The sequence below is a fragment of the Numida meleagris genome, chromosome 10 (genome assembly GCF_002078875.1).
Source record: "Numida meleagris isolate 19003 breed g44 Domestic line chromosome 10, NumMel1.0, whole genome shotgun sequence".
Taxonomy (NCBI): Eukaryota; Metazoa; Chordata; class Aves; order Galliformes; family Numididae; genus Numida; species Numida meleagris.
Genome location: NC_034418.1, coordinates 2,557,840 through 2,579,950, shown reverse-complemented (window position 1 = coordinate 2,579,950; position 22,111 = coordinate 2,557,840). Strand labels below are relative to the sequence as shown.

Below are 22,111 nucleotides of genomic sequence, written 5' to 3'. Positions count from 1 at the left end.
AAGAGGCACTGGCACAGCCACTCAGGGAGGTGAGGGAGTCACCGTCCCTGGAGGTGTCCCAGAGCCGAGGGACATGGGCAGTGGGCACAGTGGGGGTGGGCTGGGGTGGGACTTGGGGATCTGAGAGCTCTTTTCCAATATTAATGACTTTTATTCTGTGATCTTAGGTGTGGAGGATGTATCCACAGGAAGATCAAGGCTTGTGCAGGCAGACACAAGTGTACCAACAGTGAACATCTTTGTAATACAGAACTATGGGAGTAGGAATCTTTGGCTGAGCAACATGCTTAGTTCTGCAGCCACAGATGTTGCGATGCCCCAGCTGACATCCCTGTTCGTCGTGGGGGCTTTCTGGCCTGTGGAGTCAGACCCAAGTTTTATTTACTAGCAAGAATTACGCCCGCTGCCCAAAAAACGCCTGAAGAGCTGCTCTGGGAGGGAGATGAGAGCTATGCTGGGACCCCCACCCCAAAATCTGCGGGCAGGGCAGAGCGAGGAGCCAGGAGCCCGCCCCTGGCCGCGATGCGGAGGAGGACGAGAAGGAGGAGGAGGGGATGGAAGTGGAGGGGGGGAGGAGGAGGAGGAGGAGGAGGAGGAGGAGGAGGGAGCCCCGGATCCGGCACGAGGCCGGGCGGAGCGATGTGCGAGCAGGCGGCGCGGTACTGCCGGGCCGGCGTGCACAAGCTGCTGCGGAAGCCGGCGCCGGCGCTGCGCGGGCTGGACGGGCTGCTGCGCTGGGTCGGGGCCAGGATGAGCGACAAGGGCGTCGCCGACAGGGAGCTGCTCACCTCGGGAGCCTCCGCGCAGAGGAAGGGCACCTCCGTCATCCTCGATGTGAGTGGTCCCGAGATCCCTCAGCTCGGGGTCGGGCATTCCCTTACCGCGGGTCCTGCAAGCCCCACGGAAGTGCACAGGGATTCCTGCAGCCCTCCCGCTGCATCCCGCACCCCCCACCGGCGTGGCATTGGTGTTATTCCCCGGTCCTGCATCCCCTTGCATGTGTCTTGCATCCCCGGCTGGCTGCGGATGGGTGCAGCCCGGATCCTGCATCTCTTTGCCCTGTCCACCCCGAGGCAGGTAGGAATAGGGTGCACCTTGGTCCCACATCTCCCGTACCCAGTGAGCATAGGGTTGCAGCCCGGACCCCGCATCCCCTTGCCTAGGCTCTGCACTCCTATTCTGGCTGGAGATCAGATCCTGCACACTGGGAGCAATATAAGATTGGGATTATTCCCCGGGTCCTGCACCCCATGGGCTCACTGGGGATGCAGATGCAGCCCGAATCCTGCATGTCCTTGCTGCTTATCCCCCAAGCTGGCTGGGCTCCTGCATTCTCCAGACTCTCTGAACATGAGAGTACACCCTGGGTCCTGCACCCCCTTTCCCACATCCTGCGGCCCCCAGGCCACCCCACCACCTGGGAATGGGAATACACCCTGAGACCTTAATCCTGCCGTCAGCTCAACCTGATGGGGTTACAAGACCTCAAGTCACACAAATCACTTTTTGCAGGAGGGTCCTCCAGACTCCCTAGGCTTTGGGGTGCACCCTGGCTTCTGCATCCCAATACCTGAGAGGGCTGCAGCATGGTACTGTTTGCCTGTAGGAGTGTCGTACCCAGGGCTCCCCTACCTGGGTTTGGGGGAACACACAGGAGTGTGCCTGGTGCCTCCACTCGGGTATTTTTAGGCTTCCTGATTAGGGGGCTGGTGAGGTTATTTGCACTTAAATGAATTAGCAGAATGGGGTGAAATAACCAGCAAGTAAATGGTGTCATTATGGAGCTTTTCTGGCTGCAGCACCTAGTAATTAAACATGTGTGTCCCCAGCTCTGCTATCTCCTAGCTTTAAGAATAAAATGTAGTGAATGCAAAAATAAGCTCCAGAGACGCTGGCACTCATGTTCTCCTGGCCCCTTCAGCACCAAATAGCCAGAGCTCTTCCAGGCGAACCCTTGTGTTTTCTAAGCAATTCGTAAGCACTGGCATTGGCTGGTGGGTCTGAAACTCATCCTGTATGTGAGCACTATGGGCTGCTAGGCACTCCAGTTCCCTGGATGAACCAACTCAGCTGTGTCTATTGGTCAGCCAAAAGCAGAGGAGAGAGCAGAACACTGATGGATGGTGATACCTGGAGAAACTGAAATGAGGAACGGAATACCCTTATGATTTTTTTATGTTAAACTTTTCTCCCTTTTTTTTCCCCACCCTGCTGAAATCTTACAGTAGTGTGGGCTTCAGAGCATAAATGCAATGGGAGAGCAACATTAATTGGATAAGTAGAGGTTCTTAAGTTAGGGTTGTGTTCCCAGAAAAACGATACCTTATCTGTACAACTTCACTTTCTTCAAGTGGATTTTTTATTCCACTTCAAACTGAGAAAATGAGCCCTCAACTTTTAGAATGGTTCAACCATTGGGACATACAACAGTGCTGGACATGCAACTCTTCAGCCCATTTCCCCTTCACAGTGGGACTGGAGCCCTTTCTTACCTGCTGAAAAGAGAAATGGATTCTGGAAATGTAAAGTTTGAGGGTTTGTGGTTTTTTTTTCTTCTTTTCTCCACCTTTAGAACATGCTTCTCCCTTTTCTCCAAATACAATAGAAACTTCAGTTTAAGTTGTGGCTTTACTATAACTGGGTCTTCAAGAGCATTTTGCAAGCTAGCTTTAACAACTGGGAAAATGTGCATTTGGGTTCATTTTCACAAGGTAACAAAAGGTAACAAAGCTTCCACTGTAATCCTCAGGTATTTCCAATTAGCTCATGCAGCTTCCACGCTGTGTGTGCGTGTGGGGAGCAGCTGTTCCAGCTCTGGGCACTGTGGCTCCTCAGGGGATGGAGGAAGAGCCCTGGCAGATTCTGTGTTTAAATAACATCCTCATGACCTGAGATGAGGGCTAGGCTTTGTTTGGTTATGAATTGCATAAGGTGGCTCTGATGATAATGGTATGCCAGTCACTTCTTCCTCATCTGTTCTGGCTTTCTTTACACTCAAAATGTTTGTTCTGATTCTTCTGGGCCATGAGGGTGGTGGTGGGTCAGTGAGAACTTTCCTACTCCCTTTGCATCCATGAAACAAAACAAAGATGTTGTGGGGTGAAACCAAGGGCTGAGGAAGGAGGTCCAAGGGGAGCAGATGTCTTCTGCCATCAGCCTGGCTGCTGTTCCTTCAGGGATTAATCTTAGCTTAGGGATATCTCCAGAATTGTCCTTTATTTTGCTTGTGTCCGTCTAGGTAAAAGTTGGATAATGTTTAATAGTTTGGCTCAAAATCATAGAAAAAAATAGCTAAAACTGCAGAATGGTGAAAGCCTGGTAACAGACTAATGAGGAAGACATTTAAGTCCTCAGCATTTCCTATAGCAGGCAGCAATGAAACCAGGAGTGAGAGATGCTCCTGAGTGGTGGTAGCAGACGGAATGGGGGTTGTGCTCAGCAGTGAGCTCACACAGTGTCACCATATCCAGATGTTCACCTGGATGCTTGCATCTCATGGTGAAGTTCCACAGTACTGCCCCGTCGTCAGGAGCCCCAAACTTGGACTGAGAGCGTCCAGCCTGCTGGAGATAAATGAAGTCTACCCATAGCTTCTGAGACAAGATCATGGCAATGTCTATATAGAATCATAGAGTCATTAAGGTTGGAAAAGATCTTTAAGATCCTCAAGTTCAACCCCAACCCACCCCCACCATGCCCACTAACCACATCCCTCAGTGCCACATCTCCATGGGTCTTGAACACCTCCAGGGATGGTGACTCCATCGCCTCCCTGGGCAGCATTCCAGCTGCCCCAACCCTGTAGTGACTTGTTGTGACTGAAGGGCAGGACCTGGCACTTGGCGTTGTTAAAGCTCATACAATTGGCCTGAGCTGATTGATCCAGCCTATCCAGATCCCAGGGCCTTCCTGCCCTCAGACAGATCAACACTTCCTCCCAACTTGCTGTCAACTGCAAAATTACTGAGAGAGTTCTCACTGCCCTAGTCCAGATCGTCACTAAAGACATTAAACAGGGCTGACCCCAGTACTGACCCCTGGGGAACACCACTCGTGACTGGTTGCCAGCTGGATGTAACTCCATTCACCACCACTCTCTGGGCCTGGCCATCCAGGCAGTTTTTTTTACCCAGTGGAGATTGTACCTGTCCAAGCCATGGGCTGCCAGCTTCTGCAAGGGAATACTATGGGAGACTGAGTCAAAGGCTTTACTAAAATCCAGGTTAACTACATTCACAGCCTTTCCCTCATCCACCAGGCAGGTCACATGGTCATAGAAGGAGATCAGATTGTGGTCTCCATCTGCTTCCTGGGCTGCTTGAGATGCCCCTTATGGGCTCTAAGCTTCTGCCTGCAGCCAGGAGGACAAAAGCCCTTTTGAAAGGAAGTTGAAATTGGCACAGTGCTCCTACAACCCACCTGTGGTCACAGTGACATTTCCAGTCCAGAGCAAATCCACAAGTATCATAAGACTTGTAAAAGGGAAGATAGGAGTGGGGAGTTGGAAAAACCTATGTGAGACGGTATTTGCTGTGTGTGACTGAGTACACATGCAATACAGAGCTGGGATTATTGGCTCCCCAGATGTGGGAAATGACTAGACAGGTATTACTCTGTCTGGGACTTACTTCAGTTCTTAGTTACAGACTGCTCTTACTCATCCTTCACTGTCCACACCACCTCTGATCACAAAAGTGGGAAATACATTGAGTGCAAGGGCTGAGGACCAGCAGCCACACTGCCCCATTGGCTCCTTTTGGGGCGAACCTGCTGGGAGGGTGCACAGCTCCTGGCTTGGCCATCAGTGGATGTGTGCCTCATGCCCCACTCCTTTCGGTCTTAGTTTGAAAGCCCCTGAGGAAAGCAGTGCCCTTGCCTTCATATCAAATTAAGCTTTTAGTTTGACCTGCTCTGTCTTTCACCGAGGACTAACTCATATCTGCCATCCTTGCTCCATCCTTGAAGGAGTTACACCCAGGGCTGGTGCTCACCAAACTCCCAGCACTGTAAATACGATAACACCAGGTGCAACCCCCACCCCTCTTTTAGTCTTGATTTCTGAGAGATAGGCAGTAAAAAGCAGAGCAGGTAAGAGGAGAAGTGAAAGGTGAGGGCATGGTGTCAGCTGCTCCTCTCTGGAAGAACGTGCTGCGAGCTCTGCAGCTTTGCAGCTTTGTAGGGGCATTCTGACTGGGACCGCATTTCCGTACCAACAGTGTATTTCCTACCCAACCAAGCCTTTGCCCTGCGTGAAGAAGGACGATTGCAGGACGACCTGTAATGATGTAGTCCACACTTCGAGTCGTTATTTTCTGACATTAGCACCAGAAAGAATAACACAGAGGTTGCTGGAGTGGAATTTCCTTATAGGATTTCATAAAGCCTTGTCTCAGCTCCAAATGAGGACAAAGGGAGAGGAACAGCACAGAAGAACAGGGATGAGGGAACACAGAGAGCAGATTCACCAGGCTTTTGTGTCTCCCTGGATGATGTTCTCTCACCCAGAAGGACAGACTTTGTTTGTCCTTGATTCTGCACTGTGATGAGCAGGAGTGCACAATTCTGGCTTAGCTGCACTCTAATTTAAATCAACATCATGCTAACCTGCTGAAAGAATAAGCAACTCTACAAACCCTGCAATAATTCCTAGGCTTGTTAGGGGACTAATTGTGTCAGTTTAATAAAATTGCCAAGAAAAGCTCCCTCAGGTAGCCTCCAGTGTAGCTCTTTCTCATCCAAGAGTTCTGAGAAATCAGAGCTGAATGTTAGGATTGGAAACTATCAATTTTACTTAACGTTTATTATTACCACCAATGTTTTGAATTGCTTTCTTCTGCCAAATATCTGCAGTAGCCATGTGAGAACACCACAAAAAATGTACATTTTAGAGAAAGCCACTGGAACTCTTGAAAGACATTGCTGGCTCAAAATATGATAGAGATTATGTGCATCTAACCACCTGGAAATGGAACAAGATAGGATGAGAGGTAAATGGCCTCAAGTTGCACCAGAGGAGGTTCAAGTTGGATATTAGGAAAAATGTCTCTAAAAGAGTGGTCAGGCACTGGCACAGCTGCCCAGGGATGTTGGGGCGTCTCCGTCCCTGGAGGTGTTCAAGAGCTGTGGGGATGTGGCACAAACTGTGGTTTGTGGGCAGTATTGGAGATGGGTGGATGGCTGGACCTGATGATCTTAGAAATCCTTTCCAACCTTAATGATTCGAAGTATGCTGCAGGCAGGGAACTGCATGCACTTCAAGAGTACATCCCATAACATGGGTTAATCTGGCCCATTGCTGTGGGAATCCTCACCATGCAATTTAGCTTGTGCTTCGGAAGTTTCCTTAATAGCTTTGTAACACAGCCAATGAGGAGAAGTGCAGGGCAGTACACTTTGGGATGGTTAATTTCTTTTTACCATCTGTGAAAATAGCACCAGTTGGGTCACCTGGGTGGCTGATGCAGTTTGCTTTAGTTTTGCTATTTAGTGTAGATCCTGGTTCCTTGCAGGACCAACATTTTTGGCAGCACTGGCAAGCCATCACAGAGCAAATCATGTATCCATCAGCCTTCTGGTGCTCATTCATGCTATGGTAGCATCTGCCCATGCTAACAGATGGCTGTATCCTGAATAGCTTTCTCTTCTGGTGTCCTGTTTTAATGTTTTCCTACACAAAATTTTGGTGGTCCAATTAAGAACTTGCTCACTAACAGCAAAGTTAAGCAGCTTGGTCCTGTAGAATAAAGTGAGGACATGGGGCATCCGAGTCAGAAATACAAATATTTCCATGAGCATGGTGCTCATGGCTGAGTGATGTGTGCAGAAACCCCGGGGCTTCCTGAAGTCCCACTGGCCCAGTAATTTTTCCATCCCATAGAAAGCAATGCCTGCTCCTTCAAAACCCATATCCTCAGTGAGGTCCATGAGCCTGCAGACATGTAGGATTTCCCTCCACACTTTTGCTTGTTCTCAGAAATGCTCAGCCCAAGAAGTGTGGTGGCAAGCTCTAAACCTTGTAGGGCTTCTGTGGCTCTTGAAGGTTGGGACGTGGCTGTTTCCACCATTCAGCTGAAGCAGAGGTTGCTTGCTTCTGTCCAAGCCTGCCAGAAAGTGCAGCTTCGACTTTGCCCTGTGCAGCCAAGGAAGCACTCCCAGCAGAAGAATGATTAATGTTGCTTAATTAAACCGTATGCATTTAAATAGCATATTCCGCAATGCAATTTGTCTCTTGGGTTTCTTGTGTGCGGCAGTTTCTTCTCTGAGTTGTTTTTTTCTTTTTCCCTGTAATGATTTTATGACCCAGAAAAGAAGAGATTGCATTTTTCTGGCTGCCTCTGATCTGTCCTGCTGGTACTTCTATTCCCTCTGCAGGGAAATGCCTTTGAATAGCCAAAATCTCTGCTCTGGCTCAAATTAACAGAGTCAGATCTGAAGAGATGATGATAATGTTGTCCCTTTTTCTGTCCAGTTTACAAGCACCTTAATTTTTCAGTAATTTATTGCCAAACCTGTGCTAACAGCTGTTCCTGGCAGTAGCCTGTAAGATTCCAGCCCTTGCATGAGGGTTCTGCTATTAATTGCATTGTGCTAGGAGACTTCTCCTACCACCTGACCCATTTGGCTTACTTCGAAAGCCAAAGCACTGATGCTTTCCAGGGGGTGTTTGCCCTTTGCACTGGGGCAGGGGATGGGATTGGGTGAGCATCTGGGATGCTTGGGGGGCTGCAACCAAACCGCTGCCCATCGAACCGTGGAGTAACGCATCTCTCTCTCTCTCTCTTTGAATTCCAGATTTTTAGAAGAGCTGACAAAAATGGTAAGTCTGGACATTCATGTTTCACCTTTTAGTCACTGAACTTTTGTCAGTATTGCTGTCCTTTTTCCCAGATGGTAACTGTTTAAATGCCATCCATCTTACTGGGACTGACACTGGTGGTGTCTAAGCATTGGAATAGGTTTTGTCATTTCTTTGGCTGAGGTATTCTTAGAGCAGACGTGATGCTTATGTGCAAGTCTGTGTGGCAATATCTGCCAAATTTGGGGCAGTTCTAAAAGCATCAAAATAATGTGTTTGTTTTTTTTTTCATAACCACAGTCAAGTGATAAATGAGGATCCAGCTCTTTGTCATCTTGGAATAGCTTTGCAAAATGAATCTACGCTGTGAATATCTGTAGCCTGGTTCTGTATGGACCAGGCACACACATCCAGGGCAGCATGCATCTGTCTGTATTTCTGGTTTATGTCTGCTGAAAGCTGATCAACTTCATTAAAACCAAGTCTTGCCCAAGAAGGGGAGCAGCACAGAGTATCCTCATTAAATGTGCTGGGATCCTGAAAGGAGAGAGCTGCTCTATAGCAACATAAAACCATTATAGGAAAAAAAAAGGCAGTGGAGTCTCATCCCACAATGAAAAGCAACTTCATTTCAGCTCCTAGCTAAAATCCCTGGAGCCTGTCTTTCTTTCCCTCTTGTACAAGAAGAAATCAAATATGCAGCAAAACCATGTGTATTTGCAGAGGGGTGAGTGGGAGCACAGAGGAGAGAAGGGTTTGTCCCCTACAAGATTTAAATGATACTCAACGTCTAAAAGAGATGGTAAGGATCATACCTGCCACTGGCATGTAAGCAACAGATACTTACAGTAGCAAATGTCATGTTGCTGAACACAGCTTAAAAGCATGTGTCTTAACCTACCGGCCTTGATGCAGGTGCTTCCAGTGGCTGCTTTTCAAATTCAACCAAGTGATGTGCTTTTGTTTTGGTCACAATTCAATTTATAACAGCTGGAGGACCAGAACTCCAAGTACAGCATTTTATCTGGGCTGTTGTGCCCATGTGAAGTATGAGGTACCCAGGTGGTCCTCCCTTTCATAAAACCATAAAATCCTTAAGGTTGGAAAAGGCCACTAAGACCATCAAGCCCAACCCCAGCCCACCCCCACTATGCCCACTGATCACATCCCTCAGTGCCACATCCCCACTGCACTTGAATATCTTTAGGGACGGGGACTCTCCCATCTCCCTGGGCAGCTGTGCCAGTGCCTCATTGCTCTTTCAGAGAATTTTTTCCTACCTGTCCAGCACTGCAGTGCTCCCCTGGATGTTCTTTGAGCATCAGATACGGATGTTTGCATGGCTCAGAAGTGGAGACTCTGGGTCACGAAATATTAAATAATTGTGGATCTCCTGTGACATATTTGCCACACAATCCCTGAAAAAAAAAAATAAATAAATAAATTACAAATCTGGGTGCAGGTTGCTGTGGTGTCCTCATGTAAGGGTCTTTGCAGAGCCCTGTCCTGCTGATGCGCATCTGCAGTTCCCAGCAGACTTGGGTGCTCAGTTATGCTGCTGAGTTCATTTGCACTTGCAGAACTTGCTACACGACTGCATCTTCAGTTGAAACTGTCACGTGCAAGTTCCAAAGCTACTCCTTGCACTATAAGCTTAAGGAGTTGTCCTATTTAAAATGCAAGTCCCTAGAGCCAAGAGCTCTTACATGTGGAATTCTTTCCAGCATCTTGGTTGCTTCCAGCCCCATAAAGCAGTGTGTGTGGTGTGAACACAACATGGCCAGTTCAGGTGTGGTAACCGTGGAGCATGGCCATGGGGATTCCGGAGCTTCTTCCTCTCCTGTCTTCTAAAGCTCCTCACCATAAATTGTTAATTCATGAACAATAGAATGTTCTGGCTGATAGATGCTATAGCACATCATCATAGGATCATTTCAGTAGGAAGGGACTCTTAAAGGTCATCTAGACCAATTCCCCTGCAGTGAAAAGGGGCTTCTACATTTCCTGCCATGCGGAGGTTCCTGTCTACGGGTGATTTCACTCAGTGCCTACATGTGCTAAGGTACTTAAGGTAAGATAAGGAAGCAGCTCTTACTCATTGAAGGATGCCTTGGTCTCCTGCCTCAGAGGGGGACTGAGGCTCTGTGACCAGTGTGAGTTGTCCCCAGCCTCTTCCCCATTGACAACAGCTACATTTATGGCCATCTATATGAGCAACAGACTGAGTAGCACACCTTGACGTGATGAATGCATTGGAGATGTCTGAAGAAGCTAGAAAATGGTCTGAGAAAAGGGCAAAGGGCTGGGCCATGACCTGACAGTGACTAATTCAGCTACCTCCAGTCATGCTGTGAGGGGCATGGCTGTCAGTCATTCAGAATGATCATTTCCTCCTGTGTAGAAGTGTTTTTCTATCTCTGCTGATAAACCCACCTACTGTCATGTAATCCCTCCGGTCCTGGTAAACAATACTTAACCATTTAATTGGCATGTGCTAGGAAAATGGAGGCATCTTGCTGTGGGCTCATGAAGCAGAGCTGTCCATCATCTGAGTTATCTGCTGCGTACTTTCCTACTCTCTTCCGTAAGCTGTTAATCAGTTACAAGATAAATAGCCCAGCACTCACTTGGAAAGATTAAGATGTTTTGATTTTGACAGAACAGCCTAATTTCGAATGATTAGTTATAAAAATGTTGCTTGATGGAAACAGAACTTGTATCTCAAAATCTCTGGTCCCTGAAGCAGGGGCTCCCATGGCTGGGCATCTAGACAGCACCATGCTATCGATGCAAGACGTTGCCATTAGCAGCTGTAATGTGAGCAGCTGGCCAGAGAGCTGACTGGGCACTTTGCTGCATATAACACCAGGCTGTATCACCTTTAACAAATAAATCCTGTCCCCGGGAGCTCTGGGAAGCACCTTTTCCTCAGAGTGTGCAATCAGTCCTGTTCAGAGCATATTCTGCATGTAATTTGGTAAAGCTGACACCATGAATCATCGAGTCATTTTCTGAAGGGCATCTTTACCTGTTTTGTATCTATTATCTTGATAATTATCTGCAACCACAGTTTTGGAAAATGGCTCTGATACTGACCCTGCTAAGGGATGGGGCAGCATGAGTGTGGCTGAAAGTGACAATGGCATTCTAGGGACACAGCTGCATCACCCCATTAATTCATTACAGTGACAGGTAAGGTTGCTACCACCACCCTGCTGCTCGTGGTTGTAGATGCGGTAATAAACCATCCACTGGAGTGTGCTCAAATGTGTGTTTGAAGACATGGATGGAGACAAAGCCATTCAGTATGGGCTCTCCTGGACACTTTCTGCTGTTGTTGGAGATGAATACAAAGAAATCAGAATGTAAATTTTTAAAAAATTCATTGTTGGTTGAACATAGAGGAAGGTGTCAGAGTTCTGCTGACCTGACCTTCAGCTCAGAGCCTGCTGAGGATGTAGCAGAGCTGTAAAGGAAGAGCTGGAGCACAGCAGCACCAGCAGCAGGTGGATGGAAAGGGCTCCTTGATTAAGAGCCTCTGAGGGTGATGGAGTGGTGCCCATTCCCATCCCAGGAGGGCCATCCTTTAAATAGCTCCCACAGCTATCTGCTGGAGGCACTTAGGAGCTCCTTAAAGGAGATGTATGCCTTTAATACCTTTACACACAAAGCATATCCCAGTGTGGCGAATTTGCGCTATGAATGATGGAGGCAAGTCTGCTGCTCACAGGCAGGGAACATAAACAGCTTTGGACACCAAACTGACCATGGATCCCTGTCAGCTGGCAGCAGGATTGTGCCAGCTCCTCTTAGAGCTCCTCCTCCCACCTGTAACCAGCAGCAAGGCTCTGCTGATGGCTTCCTGATGTGCCAGTAATGCCCCATGCCAGCACTGTCCCCTGGATCCATGGAACAGAGGTATGACATAATGTCACTTTAGAGGAGGGATTCTGGGTTTGGAGAATGGGACGAATGTCCCAGAGCAGCACTGCACTTCCACTGCCCTATCGTGACATGTGCCATATACCCCATACTATTGGCATGATGCCCTGCCTGCTGTGTGGTTGTACCTTAGTCCTTTCTTTATTCTGGAAACCCAAGAAGTTTGCTCACCCTGCATGGACCTGTCTCTTTTTATGGCATCTAACTGCTGGGAAAAAATGTTTTTCTGGAGTTGTTTGGAGTTTAAAAATAGCAGGCATCAATTATTAATTGCTTTCTTAATTCATTGAAATGTTTTTAGAAGGCAACTTAGTTGGAATTTGGCATGGTAATTGTCCTCGTAGGTATTAAAGGACTTGGGGTACTTATGTCCCCACCTTCCCCATCAGCTTAAGACCCTTTTGAGAAATGCATTTGTACAGAACTGGAACAGCAGTGACCATCTGGGACGTCAATGATACAGCACCCAAGGCACAATAAAAACAAAGACCTCATGGCTTTGACTTTGGTTTTATCACATCTTAAGAAGTTGCCAGGCTAGAGCTGCAACACCCCATGTTACATATCTGGATAGAAAACCACCTCCACCTAATAACCCTCCTGCTGCACACAGTTCTTCTTTCCACAGCCACAACTGCTTGCCCATTTTGCAGTCTGTGCTTTTACTATGAGCTCTCAGAGCATCGTGGTCCCTGCTTCTAATGAGTTACTCATCAAAAACCACTTAGCTTCCAGGTCAGGGTAATTACCTACTGCTTGGCTACTGCTCTGCACACCCAGGGAAAACCTTGAGCTATTCATATCTCACTGGTGCATCCAAATTAATTCATTAGTTCTAAGTAAGAGTATTTATAATTATTGCATAATAAAAAGAGTATTAGCAGCCACCCACATTTAAGTGGAAAAATGCAGTGATGAATTAGGTTTCTAAAGTGTGACTAAGACTGTTGGGTTCTTCCATGACCCGGCAGCCAGCCTGAATTTCTTTTTCTTGCTTAAAAATAAATCATAACAATCAACACCTTGCATTTAGATAGTCTAAATTTGGTGTGGCAAACAAGAAGCACCTTGTAAAACTACATCATGATGTTTATTTTTAAGGAGAGATTTTGGATCTGCTTTCAGTTATTCAGACTTCTGTATAAAATAAAATTTTCCTAGCTCTCTCCGCTGTACATTTAGTTATCCTTCCAGGTCCTTGCTGAGTTCTTCACATGTGGCTTTGGAGAGATGACATCTGTTAAGTCAGCACACACTGTTCCCAAAGTGATAGACAAACCTGTCAACCAGATGAATTTTGAGGTAATGCAAAAATTATGGAAGATGGTTTCTGGCCTTCCCTACAAGCTGTCATTAGGTGTGTCCTGTACTTCTGCCTGCCTTTTAAACCCTTGAAATTAGTGTAGTGAATCAGGGTTAAATTTCTGCCATTGACTAGCTTGATGACGTAACTTCCCAATGTTCATGCCACCAAGCCCTTCCAGTGACGCTTTCTTCTTTCAGCGCAGATATGAGGATACTTAGTGCCTACTGCAAAAGAAAACAGCTGAGGTAATTTTAGGGCTTGTTTCTCTTAGCAGATGTATGTTAGAACCAAGGTTTTTTATACTTATTGAGCAGGGCCACATTCATTCTGCCAAGTGGAAGGACCTTACATTGGATGCATAGGGTCAGGACTACAGGCTACATTAATCACTGTATCTCCCTGCACTGTGGGCTGACACTTACACAGCAGTCCAGCTTAAACCAGGGCCCATGTGTGGCTTATCTCATGCAAGGTTGGATGCAGCCCAGAAACTCTCCCATGAGCTCAAGTCACTGGTGTGGCCAGCGCCTGAAATCTGGTTTCCCTGACAGAACTGTTCATTTCCTGTCTATTTCTGCACAGCAAAGTTTTACAGCCTATCACTCCCTAAAATTGTTACTCTTGACCTGCTCCTAAAGCTTTTCCCTGCCAAGATGATAATAGAAGGCACCGTGAAAGCTTGTAAAGCAAACATTGCTCTATTTAAGCATAGCGTCTGGCCTTCCCAGTAGCTGTCTTGTTGACACTTTGGTTAATACCCGATAGCCTGAGTACCTAATTGGTGCCATGCAGAATGCCCATCCTCATTACTCAAGTTATGAATAAACTGAGAGCAGTGAATGCTTGCTTCTAGTTCCCAGGCAAACTTAATGAGTGATTGCTAAGAGAATTTGGCAGTGGCTTCTTCTATACTTTCACCCTCTGAGCACATCTTTCAAGGAACGAGACTCGCAAATGAAGCCCACTTCCTCAGATACATCCTAAGCACACCTGTAAAATGGGGATGGAGGGGTCTGGCCTGGCTGTTGGGCTGGGAGCAATCCATCAGTGTCCAACCATCAACCCAGCCTCCTTCAATGCCTTTAGCACACAGAGAGAGACAAACAGCAGCACTGGGATTGAAGACATCAAGGACGTGGAGCAGGGGTTACTGCTTCAGCCTGGCCTATTTCAGACTGTTTGATTCAGTCTGCTTTCAAGCATCCCAATTAAGGTTTGAAACCCAATGACAATAGTCTTTATTTTCTTTTCTTCCTGTGCTGTGAGATGTGGGCTTTCTTCTGTTACCCTCATTATATACCTCAGGTTGAAAAGAAGCAAACGGTTCTATGATTTAATGACTGTGTTACAGTTTGTGAAGGGTGGTTTCCCAAGGAGGCTTCGAAAGGCTGCTCAATTAGTCAGGGGGACTTTCAAAAGAATTTTTTTTTCTGGAGCCAATGTTGAGAAATTTAATTGGATACTGCATAGCAAATGTGTCTACGCAGCGTGATGACAGCCAGCAAAGGGCACTGTGAGACATTTACAGAGCTCCTTGAGATCTCTGGCCAAAAAAACATGAGCTTTGTCATCAATGGCTCAAAAGTGGTGTGCTTTGCACTGGTTTCTGTGGATCATGGACATCCCTGGATGCTCCCAGCTGGCCGGGAGACCTGCAGCTGTAGCTGTCCTAATGTTTGCTAGATTCGTGCATTTCCCTTGCAGATAGGTCTGTATTTGTGCGCAACTGTCCTGACATCTCTCCCCTTTGGGTTGGTGATATAAGCCCCTGCCCTGCTGCAGGAGGAGGGCATCCATGTGGAGGTCTCTTTTACTTGGAAATAGCAGCACAAGACAGAGTGAGGGCTGTGATGGACGTTGGCAGCTCAAACACCTTGGGCACTGTTCCATCCATCTCATTAATGTCTCATGTTGCTGTATCAGGAAACTTTTCAAGGTAGATCTAGCAAATCAATATTCCTCCTGCTAAATTCTTCATGTTTTTTTTTTTTTTTCTTTTGGGTTGGTTGGTTTTAGCAGGGATGAAATTTTAAAATGCCTGTAAAGGACTTTTCTAATGTGGATGGCTGTAGTGGTTGGGCAAATGAATGGGAGGATGGGAGGTCTGGGTGACTCAACTGATGTGTGGCCATGCCCAGCACACACTGACAAGGAAGGGCTGGATGGTTCTCAGGACCGAGCTACTAGGGTACATTTGTATTTGTTGTGATTTAGCCAAACCCTGCCAAGCATGAGGCCACTTTGAGTAACTTAGAATCACAGAATTATAGAACCATTAGGGCTGGAAAAGGCCTCTAAGATCATTTTGTCCAACTGTGCACCTATCACCAATGTTGCCCACTAAACCATGATCCTTAGTGCCACATCCCCATGGCTCTGGAACACCTCCAGGGATGGTGACTCCCCCACCTCCCTGGGCAGCTGTGCCAGTGCCTCACTGCTCTTTCAGAGAAAAAATTGTTCCTAATATCCAACCTGACCCTCTCCTGGAGAAACTTGAGGCCATCACTTCTTGTCCCATCACTGTTACCTGGGAGCAGAGGCTGACCCCATCTCACCACAACCTCTTTCCAGGGGTTGCAGAGAGCCATGAGGTCTCCTCTAGCTCCTCTTCTCCAGACTGACCCATCCCATTCCCTCAGCCGCTCCCATAGGACTGTGCTCAGACTCCTCACATCTTTGTTGCCCTTCTGTAGACACGCTCCAGGGCCAAGCAATGTGCTTATCTATCATGCATGAGAGTCATAGAGCTTGCTGCCTTCTCATGCTTCACAGCTCAAGGTAGTCATATTTTAGGGCTCTTTAATGTTAATTTAATATCCTCGTGGTATCCAGTTTCACTGCTTGACGTTGGCCTGAGCAACCTCAGAGAGCAATGGATTTCCCTTGGGAATGCTGTGCAGATGGAGCGCTGCTTCCTTCACCTGGCAGCGGGGCTCTCCTCTGCCTTTCAGCTCGAGCCCTGGGTGAAGAAAAATCACTGTGCTGCACTCCTGCTGCTCACCCCATTGCCACGCAGAGTGGGGGCTCTGCCTTCGTCTCTAATTATGTTCTGCTGCAACCCGCTGCCTTTATTGAAGGTGGTTCATTAGAGCTGTTAACTTTAAATAAGGCAAAAATTGAATCCAGAACTGCTGCAAATAATCCTTATAATTCCCTAGCAATTTTTTGCCAGACAATTGTGGAAAATATGTTCTGGCTGCCTACGTTTGGGCAATCAGCCAGGAGCAGCTATAAATCATGGGATCTCTTTCTTCCTATTATCTTTCTCACTCTTTTTTCACAGATAATATAGACCAGAGAGAGAGGAATAACTATCTTACTGGCACACAGTGGGGAGGGAGACCATGCCCTTTGTCACGCAGCCACAGCTTGGCACCTGGTCGGCCAACAGGCGTACAATGAAAATAAGTATTTTCCTTTCTAAAGGGTTTTCTGCTCATCGCAAGATGTTACCTTTCCAGCTGATTGCTTTGCTGGCTCTCAAGCACGTCACACTCCATTAAGCAAGGCTGATTTTCCTTCCTTTTTAGGCTGAATTTATATCAGCAAACAGCCCTGTATTAACCAAAATCAGAGTACTCACCCTAACAGGCCCTTTTTTGTTGCGCACCAGACAGCTGTTAGGAATGATAGCTGATGCCATTCTGTGCTTTGCTCACTGAGAAGGGGATTGGGACCTGGAGATGTGGCTGTGCTGGGCTCTTTGTTCAGTGCAAACCTAGTCCCTTGGAAAATGGTTTTTCTTGTATTTTTGTAGCTGGAATGACAGCAGCATTAATTAATGTGCTAGGTAGGTGTTAAGCAGTGGGGGGAAGGTGCATTCTGTAATTGGAAGTGATCACTTGCACAAGACTGAAACCAAGATGATAGTGACAAGATGATAGCAACCAAGATTGAGAGTGTGCAGAGGGAGGAGCCAGGCTTGTTCCCTGCGTCCTCTAACCCAGTAACTGGGGAACAGCAGAGTGCAGGTCTTGAAAAACAAATTTTCAGGTTGGAAATCAGAGGGGGAAACATTTTAGTAACAATTAACTTGAGGAAGGATTAAGTGGGAGAAGTTATAAATGCAGAACTGTGCACAGCAGGGGATATTAAAGCCATGAACAGTGAGGACCAAAGGCAGGCGAGGGGATCCAGCCCACCCCAGCTGTGTCCTCCCCTGGCCACAGGCTGGTGCTCTGTGCTGTAGGAATCAGCTGAGCAAAGAGATCTACCTTGTTTTAGAGATCACGAACCAGAAATTGCGGGTCCTGGAGCTGATCTCCTCCTTCCCATGTGCTTTCTCTGAGCCTCTCACTGAACCGAGCAAATGTATTCATGCAGCAAGCGGCTGAATAACCACGGCAACATGAAAGCAAGCAGCTTTCTTATATCATAAATCACTACAGAACAGCTCCGGTCCCTTGTGGCGTTGTACGATCAGGGTTTTTTCCCTTTTGCATCCTACCTTCTACAGTTTTAATATTCTAGCTTCAAGCCCACAGTGTGTATTTTTCGCTCTGATACGTGGAGGCTGGATGGCTGAACCTTTGAGTAACCAACCCGCTGAGCATTTTGATCCTTTTATACAGGAATGGGGACTAAACGCTCCTCACTGCCCAGCACAGTGCTGACTGGTGCAGGGGCTGGCAGGCAGGAAAAGGGCTGGGCCAGCTCCTTTCTGTAGAAGCATGCCAGTGTGCTCCAGGAGAAGACCTTCTCTTTAATTAGTATGGAAATATGTTATCTCCCACGGCAAAATCAGAGCCCTCAGTCAGAGGTTTCCTATGAAGGAGTGGTACCAAGCCCTAAGCCCCCACCACTCAGCCTGCCTGGGAGTTTTGCTGGGGCTTCCCCAGAAGGGAACTGCAACACAAAGCATCCTCAGATGTGCTCTGTGAGGTCTTGCAGGGACAAAGCAAGCAGGGGAGCACCTAAAGTCCCCTTGGCCGATGGTATCTCTACGTGCTTCAGGTCTTGCAGGAGGTCTGTACTGCACCGAGACCCTCTACAGGAACAGTGGTTTTATGGAGATTACATTGAATTTGCTATACTCCGCATCATCCTTGTGCCCTTTTCTTTGTAGGTGAAAAAAACACATATATGTAAAGCTCAGGTGTGTACAGCCTGGTGGCTGAGCAGCTTACCACTCCTGCTAAGATCACCCGCCCCTCTGTGCACTGAGCCAGTCTGGAGATGCAGTGTTTGGTGAAAGCTTGGAAAACAAAGGAAGGTTCGAAGTGTATCCACAGAGCATCGGTATTCCCCAGCACTGTAAAGCCCTCCATGAGTTCTGCAGTTGGTTTCTGCAACACGGTGACCCTCAGTGATGGTGGAGGTGTTGTAAAGGCAATGCTTTGTTTGTAATAACTTGGATTCTTCTAGTATACTACTTTCTTGCACAAAAAGCTGAATGTCATCTCTATGCAACTGAATGTGTTTGCTTTTAGGTGGAGTCATTCATGACCTCTGCTGAAAGCTCCTGGGATGAAGGTTTTGTGAAATCTGAATGCTGCCAGGTTTTCCTTCCTCGTTTGTTTGACTTTTTTTAGCTACAAACGATTTAATGATTTCTTAACCAGAGCTCAAGGAAGGAGAAGAAAGCTCAAAGGAGCCTGGTTCATGTTGTAAGCTCCGGAGCATCACAGTGCTGAGCAGCAGAAACAGGAGAACCTCATAAGCTTCATCAATGACAAGTGCAAGGTCTGCACCTGGGGCATAGCAACCCTCACTCCCAGTACCAGTTGGGGGATGAAAGGATAGAGCACAGTCCTGCTGAAAAGGACTTGGGAGTACTGGTGGGTGGCAGCCGGGCATGAAGCAGCACTGTGCCCTCACAGGCCAGGAAGCCAGCCATAGCCTGGGCTGCATCCAAAGCAGCGCAGCCAGCAGGGCAGGGAGGGGAGGTGCCGCTCTGCTCTGCTCTGTGAGACCTCACCTGGAGCACTGCGTCCAGATGGGGAGTCCTCAGTACAGGAGAGACGTGGAGCTGTTGGATTGCATCCAGAGGAGGGCCACAAAAATGACTGAGGGATGGAACAGCTCCCTGTGGGGACAGGCTGAGAGCTGAGGCTGTGCAGCTGGAGAATGGAAGGCTCCAGGGAGTCTTCTGAGAGCTTCTGAGCTACTGAGAGTGGCCCTCAGTATCTAAAGAGGGGCTGTAAGAAAGAAGGGGACAGACTCTTCAGCAGTGATAGAACAAGGGGAAATGGTAAAGAAGGAAGAAGGGAAGGGATCAGCATTCCCTGTGTCCACCCCAAGAACAGAGCTGTGCTGGGAGGTGCAGGCAGGGCACATGGAAGTGCTGCTCTGTGGAGAAAACGTGGATTCAGCAAAAGCTGAGTAGCACAGGACATTAAAAATTCACAAGGACTGCACTGAAACCCACTCTCCAAGAGGAGAATTTTAACAAGCAGTGGCAGAGATGAATACTATAAAGAACAGGGCAGAGGGGAGCCTGCAATAGAACAGTTGTGTTGAATGTTTGGGGGTTTGTGTATCCGTGGTTCTCAATTTGCTGTGAGAAACCATAGGAGGTGGATTTCTGTGGGATTATTTTTGCATTATCCTTGCAGCTGGCAGTGCCGAGCTGTGGGGATCTGGGGCTCTCCTGGTACAGTTTGGTGCTGCACAGGCTCCTGCTCCTTGTCATGGGTTGCTGTTTTATGTGTAATTGGGGAAAATCGATCAAAACTTCTTTCTACTTGCTTAAAGCCGGAAAGCCTGATAACAGTCCTGTTTATTTTTTTTCCTAGTTTGAAATGATCCACTGGTTAAAAATGAACAGAAAAAATATGAATGCTGCAGTTTTGTTAAAAGGTAGTTGAGAAAGAATGTGATTAAAGACATGCTTGTTAAATTTGCTGGAGCAGGAATTAATATTTGTTTTGTTTTGTTTTTCTTTGCAATCTTTCCAGAGCAGATGTGCCTTCCCTGCAGGGATGCTCTACTTCTGTGGTGCTCAGCTGCTTTGCAAAGCAAACAGATGAAAGAGCCTGGAAAGATCTGCACACTGCTGGCTTAGAGACATTAAATACCTCTGGTAGAGCTGGGGCTCCTATCTCGCCCAGGCTGAGTTGCAGGGGATGATAAGCATAGGGCTGGTGCTGGGCATAGAGCTGGCACTGGGCTGAGGGCTGGTGCTGGACGTAGGGCTGGCATTTGGCTGTGAGAATGTCTGAGAAGGGCAGAAGCTTTGTTAAGGGAGAGCATAAATTTAAGAGCAAGTGCCCTGCAAACCCGTGGGACCCAGAGGCTCTGCTGAGTCATGGAGAAAAGGAAACCTCCAAACAGATGTTTCTGGAGGATGTTTGGCCATGGACAAAGGAACCAGTGGGAGAGGGACCATTGGACAGGAGCAGCAGTTTGTTTTAGAGCCTGTGACTTTTGTAATGGGAGTTTGGGGACCACTGACTTTCCAGAGCTCAAGGAGCTGGATGTCCTGTCTGCTGCAGATAGCACCGTACAAGGTTCACTCCTGCTTTCTGAGAAAGCAAATGGGAGATCTGCTTTCCAGATTAGTTTAATTCACGGCCTTCATCCCTGCACAGCTTGTTAGCTGGGTGGAAAATCAGCGGTGCTGCCAATGCAATCTGGTTATTGCTCCATGGGGCTGCGGAAAGCAAGGAGTTTGTAGCTCCGTAATCCTCTGTAATTTGCTGCTAATTTGTCAACAGCCAACAGCTCTAGTGCTTCATCTGCGCATTTGAGAAGGAAAAGAGCAGCAGTTAATGAGGAGGCTAATGGTTTGCTAATGCATAAAAATGAACTATTTGTTGAACATGTGGCTAACAGCTATGGTACTTCTAACATACCTGTTCAAATATTAGTTTTTCTCCCGCTATTGACTTTTAGCATATTTCCCATGGTTAGCAGAACTCTCCCTGCAGAACAGTCAGCTTTAAGGCACTGCAGGAGATGGGCTCTGTTCTTTTTTAGCAAGGTTTTCTTGGGAGAACGTTACCTTAAATGGAAGCAGGGAGATTTGAGGCCAGAACATCCAGCTGCTGGGATTGCTGCAGCAGGCTCAGTTAGCGACAGGGCTGAACTACTTCATCTCCTGTTTTTCCATAGCAAAATGATAGATTAAGGCAGCTCTGTAGAGTACTACTCCTCTACTATGCAGCAACTGCACTGACCATTGCCAGGCTGTTTGTATCCTGGCAAAGTCTGATCCCAGCATTTAATTAATGAAAGAGTGGGAATTTCTGTGAAAAGTGTTCAGAAAAACAATGGTGTGAGATCCAAAGCCAATATATGGAGTGAGAACAGGAAAAAAAGAAAGCACATTTAAATCAGCTCATTACTGCAGGGCAAGGGTTACCTGGAAAATCAAAAGAAGTGAAACCTTAACAAAAGGCAGCAGGAGACCATCTGCTCCATCCCTCCTGCATGTCTCCTGCCTACCAGCCTACATTTGATTTCTATCTATAGCTCCCATTAAAACTAATTTCAAAATTACTTCTAATTCTGGGACGACAAAAGGCTTGATTTGAAGATAAAAGCTGAGCAGCTTGGTGATGGCACTGGCATGCTAATGGACACTGCTGGGTGCCTGGGCATTGCTGGTGAGTGAGGTCCAGCTGTCTGACTACAACAGAAATCTGCATTTTTCCCCAGGCCACATCCCAAAGGGAAGATTGCCAGCCATGCTGTTGCGAGTGCAAGGGAAGGAGGTAACCAGCTTCAAGCCTTGAGGAGACAGACCACAGAAACGTGTAAGACGAGGGAAACTGGACTCTCATTTCTTCTTGGAGCAGAAGGGAAGAATCTTCCCCTTGCCCACAAAGTACCCCTGAGCAACAAATATAGAGCTGTGGGAATAGAAAGGGGACAGGATGAGGATAATGGCTCAGACCTAGGAACAGACAGCCACGTTAACTTGGTCCAACCAAGAATTCAAAGAAAGGAGAAGGATGTTAGTGACTGGAAACTCCTCTCTGCAAGGCACTGAGGCTATGAACTCCAACTTGATGTAACTCCAAATGGACTTAGCAAACAGAATCTTACTTTGTAGTTGCTTTAAGCTCTTTGTATCGCCGAGTGAATTTCCAAATACTCAGCCAACACGTTTCCTGTATTTTGGA

General features: G+C 47.2%; 1 protein-coding gene across 3 annotated transcripts in view; it reads left to right on the top strand.

Annotated features, from left to right (window-relative positions):
* NECAB2 (N-terminal EF-hand calcium binding protein 2) overlaps positions 610-22,111 on the top strand; it is a 50,947-nt gene continuing 29,445 nt past the window's right edge. For 2 of the 3 annotated variants that reach the window (XM_021408825.1, XM_021408824.1), the window contains exons 1-2: positions 610-834; positions 7,792-7,816. In XM_021408825.1, the coding sequence (XP_021264500.1) occupies positions 640-834; positions 7,792-7,816 (220 nt within the window). In that variant the 5' untranslated portion in view covers positions 610-639. The remainder of the gene's footprint in view (positions 835-7,791; positions 7,817-22,111) is intronic. The other variant, XM_021408826.1, reaches the window with a different exon arrangement.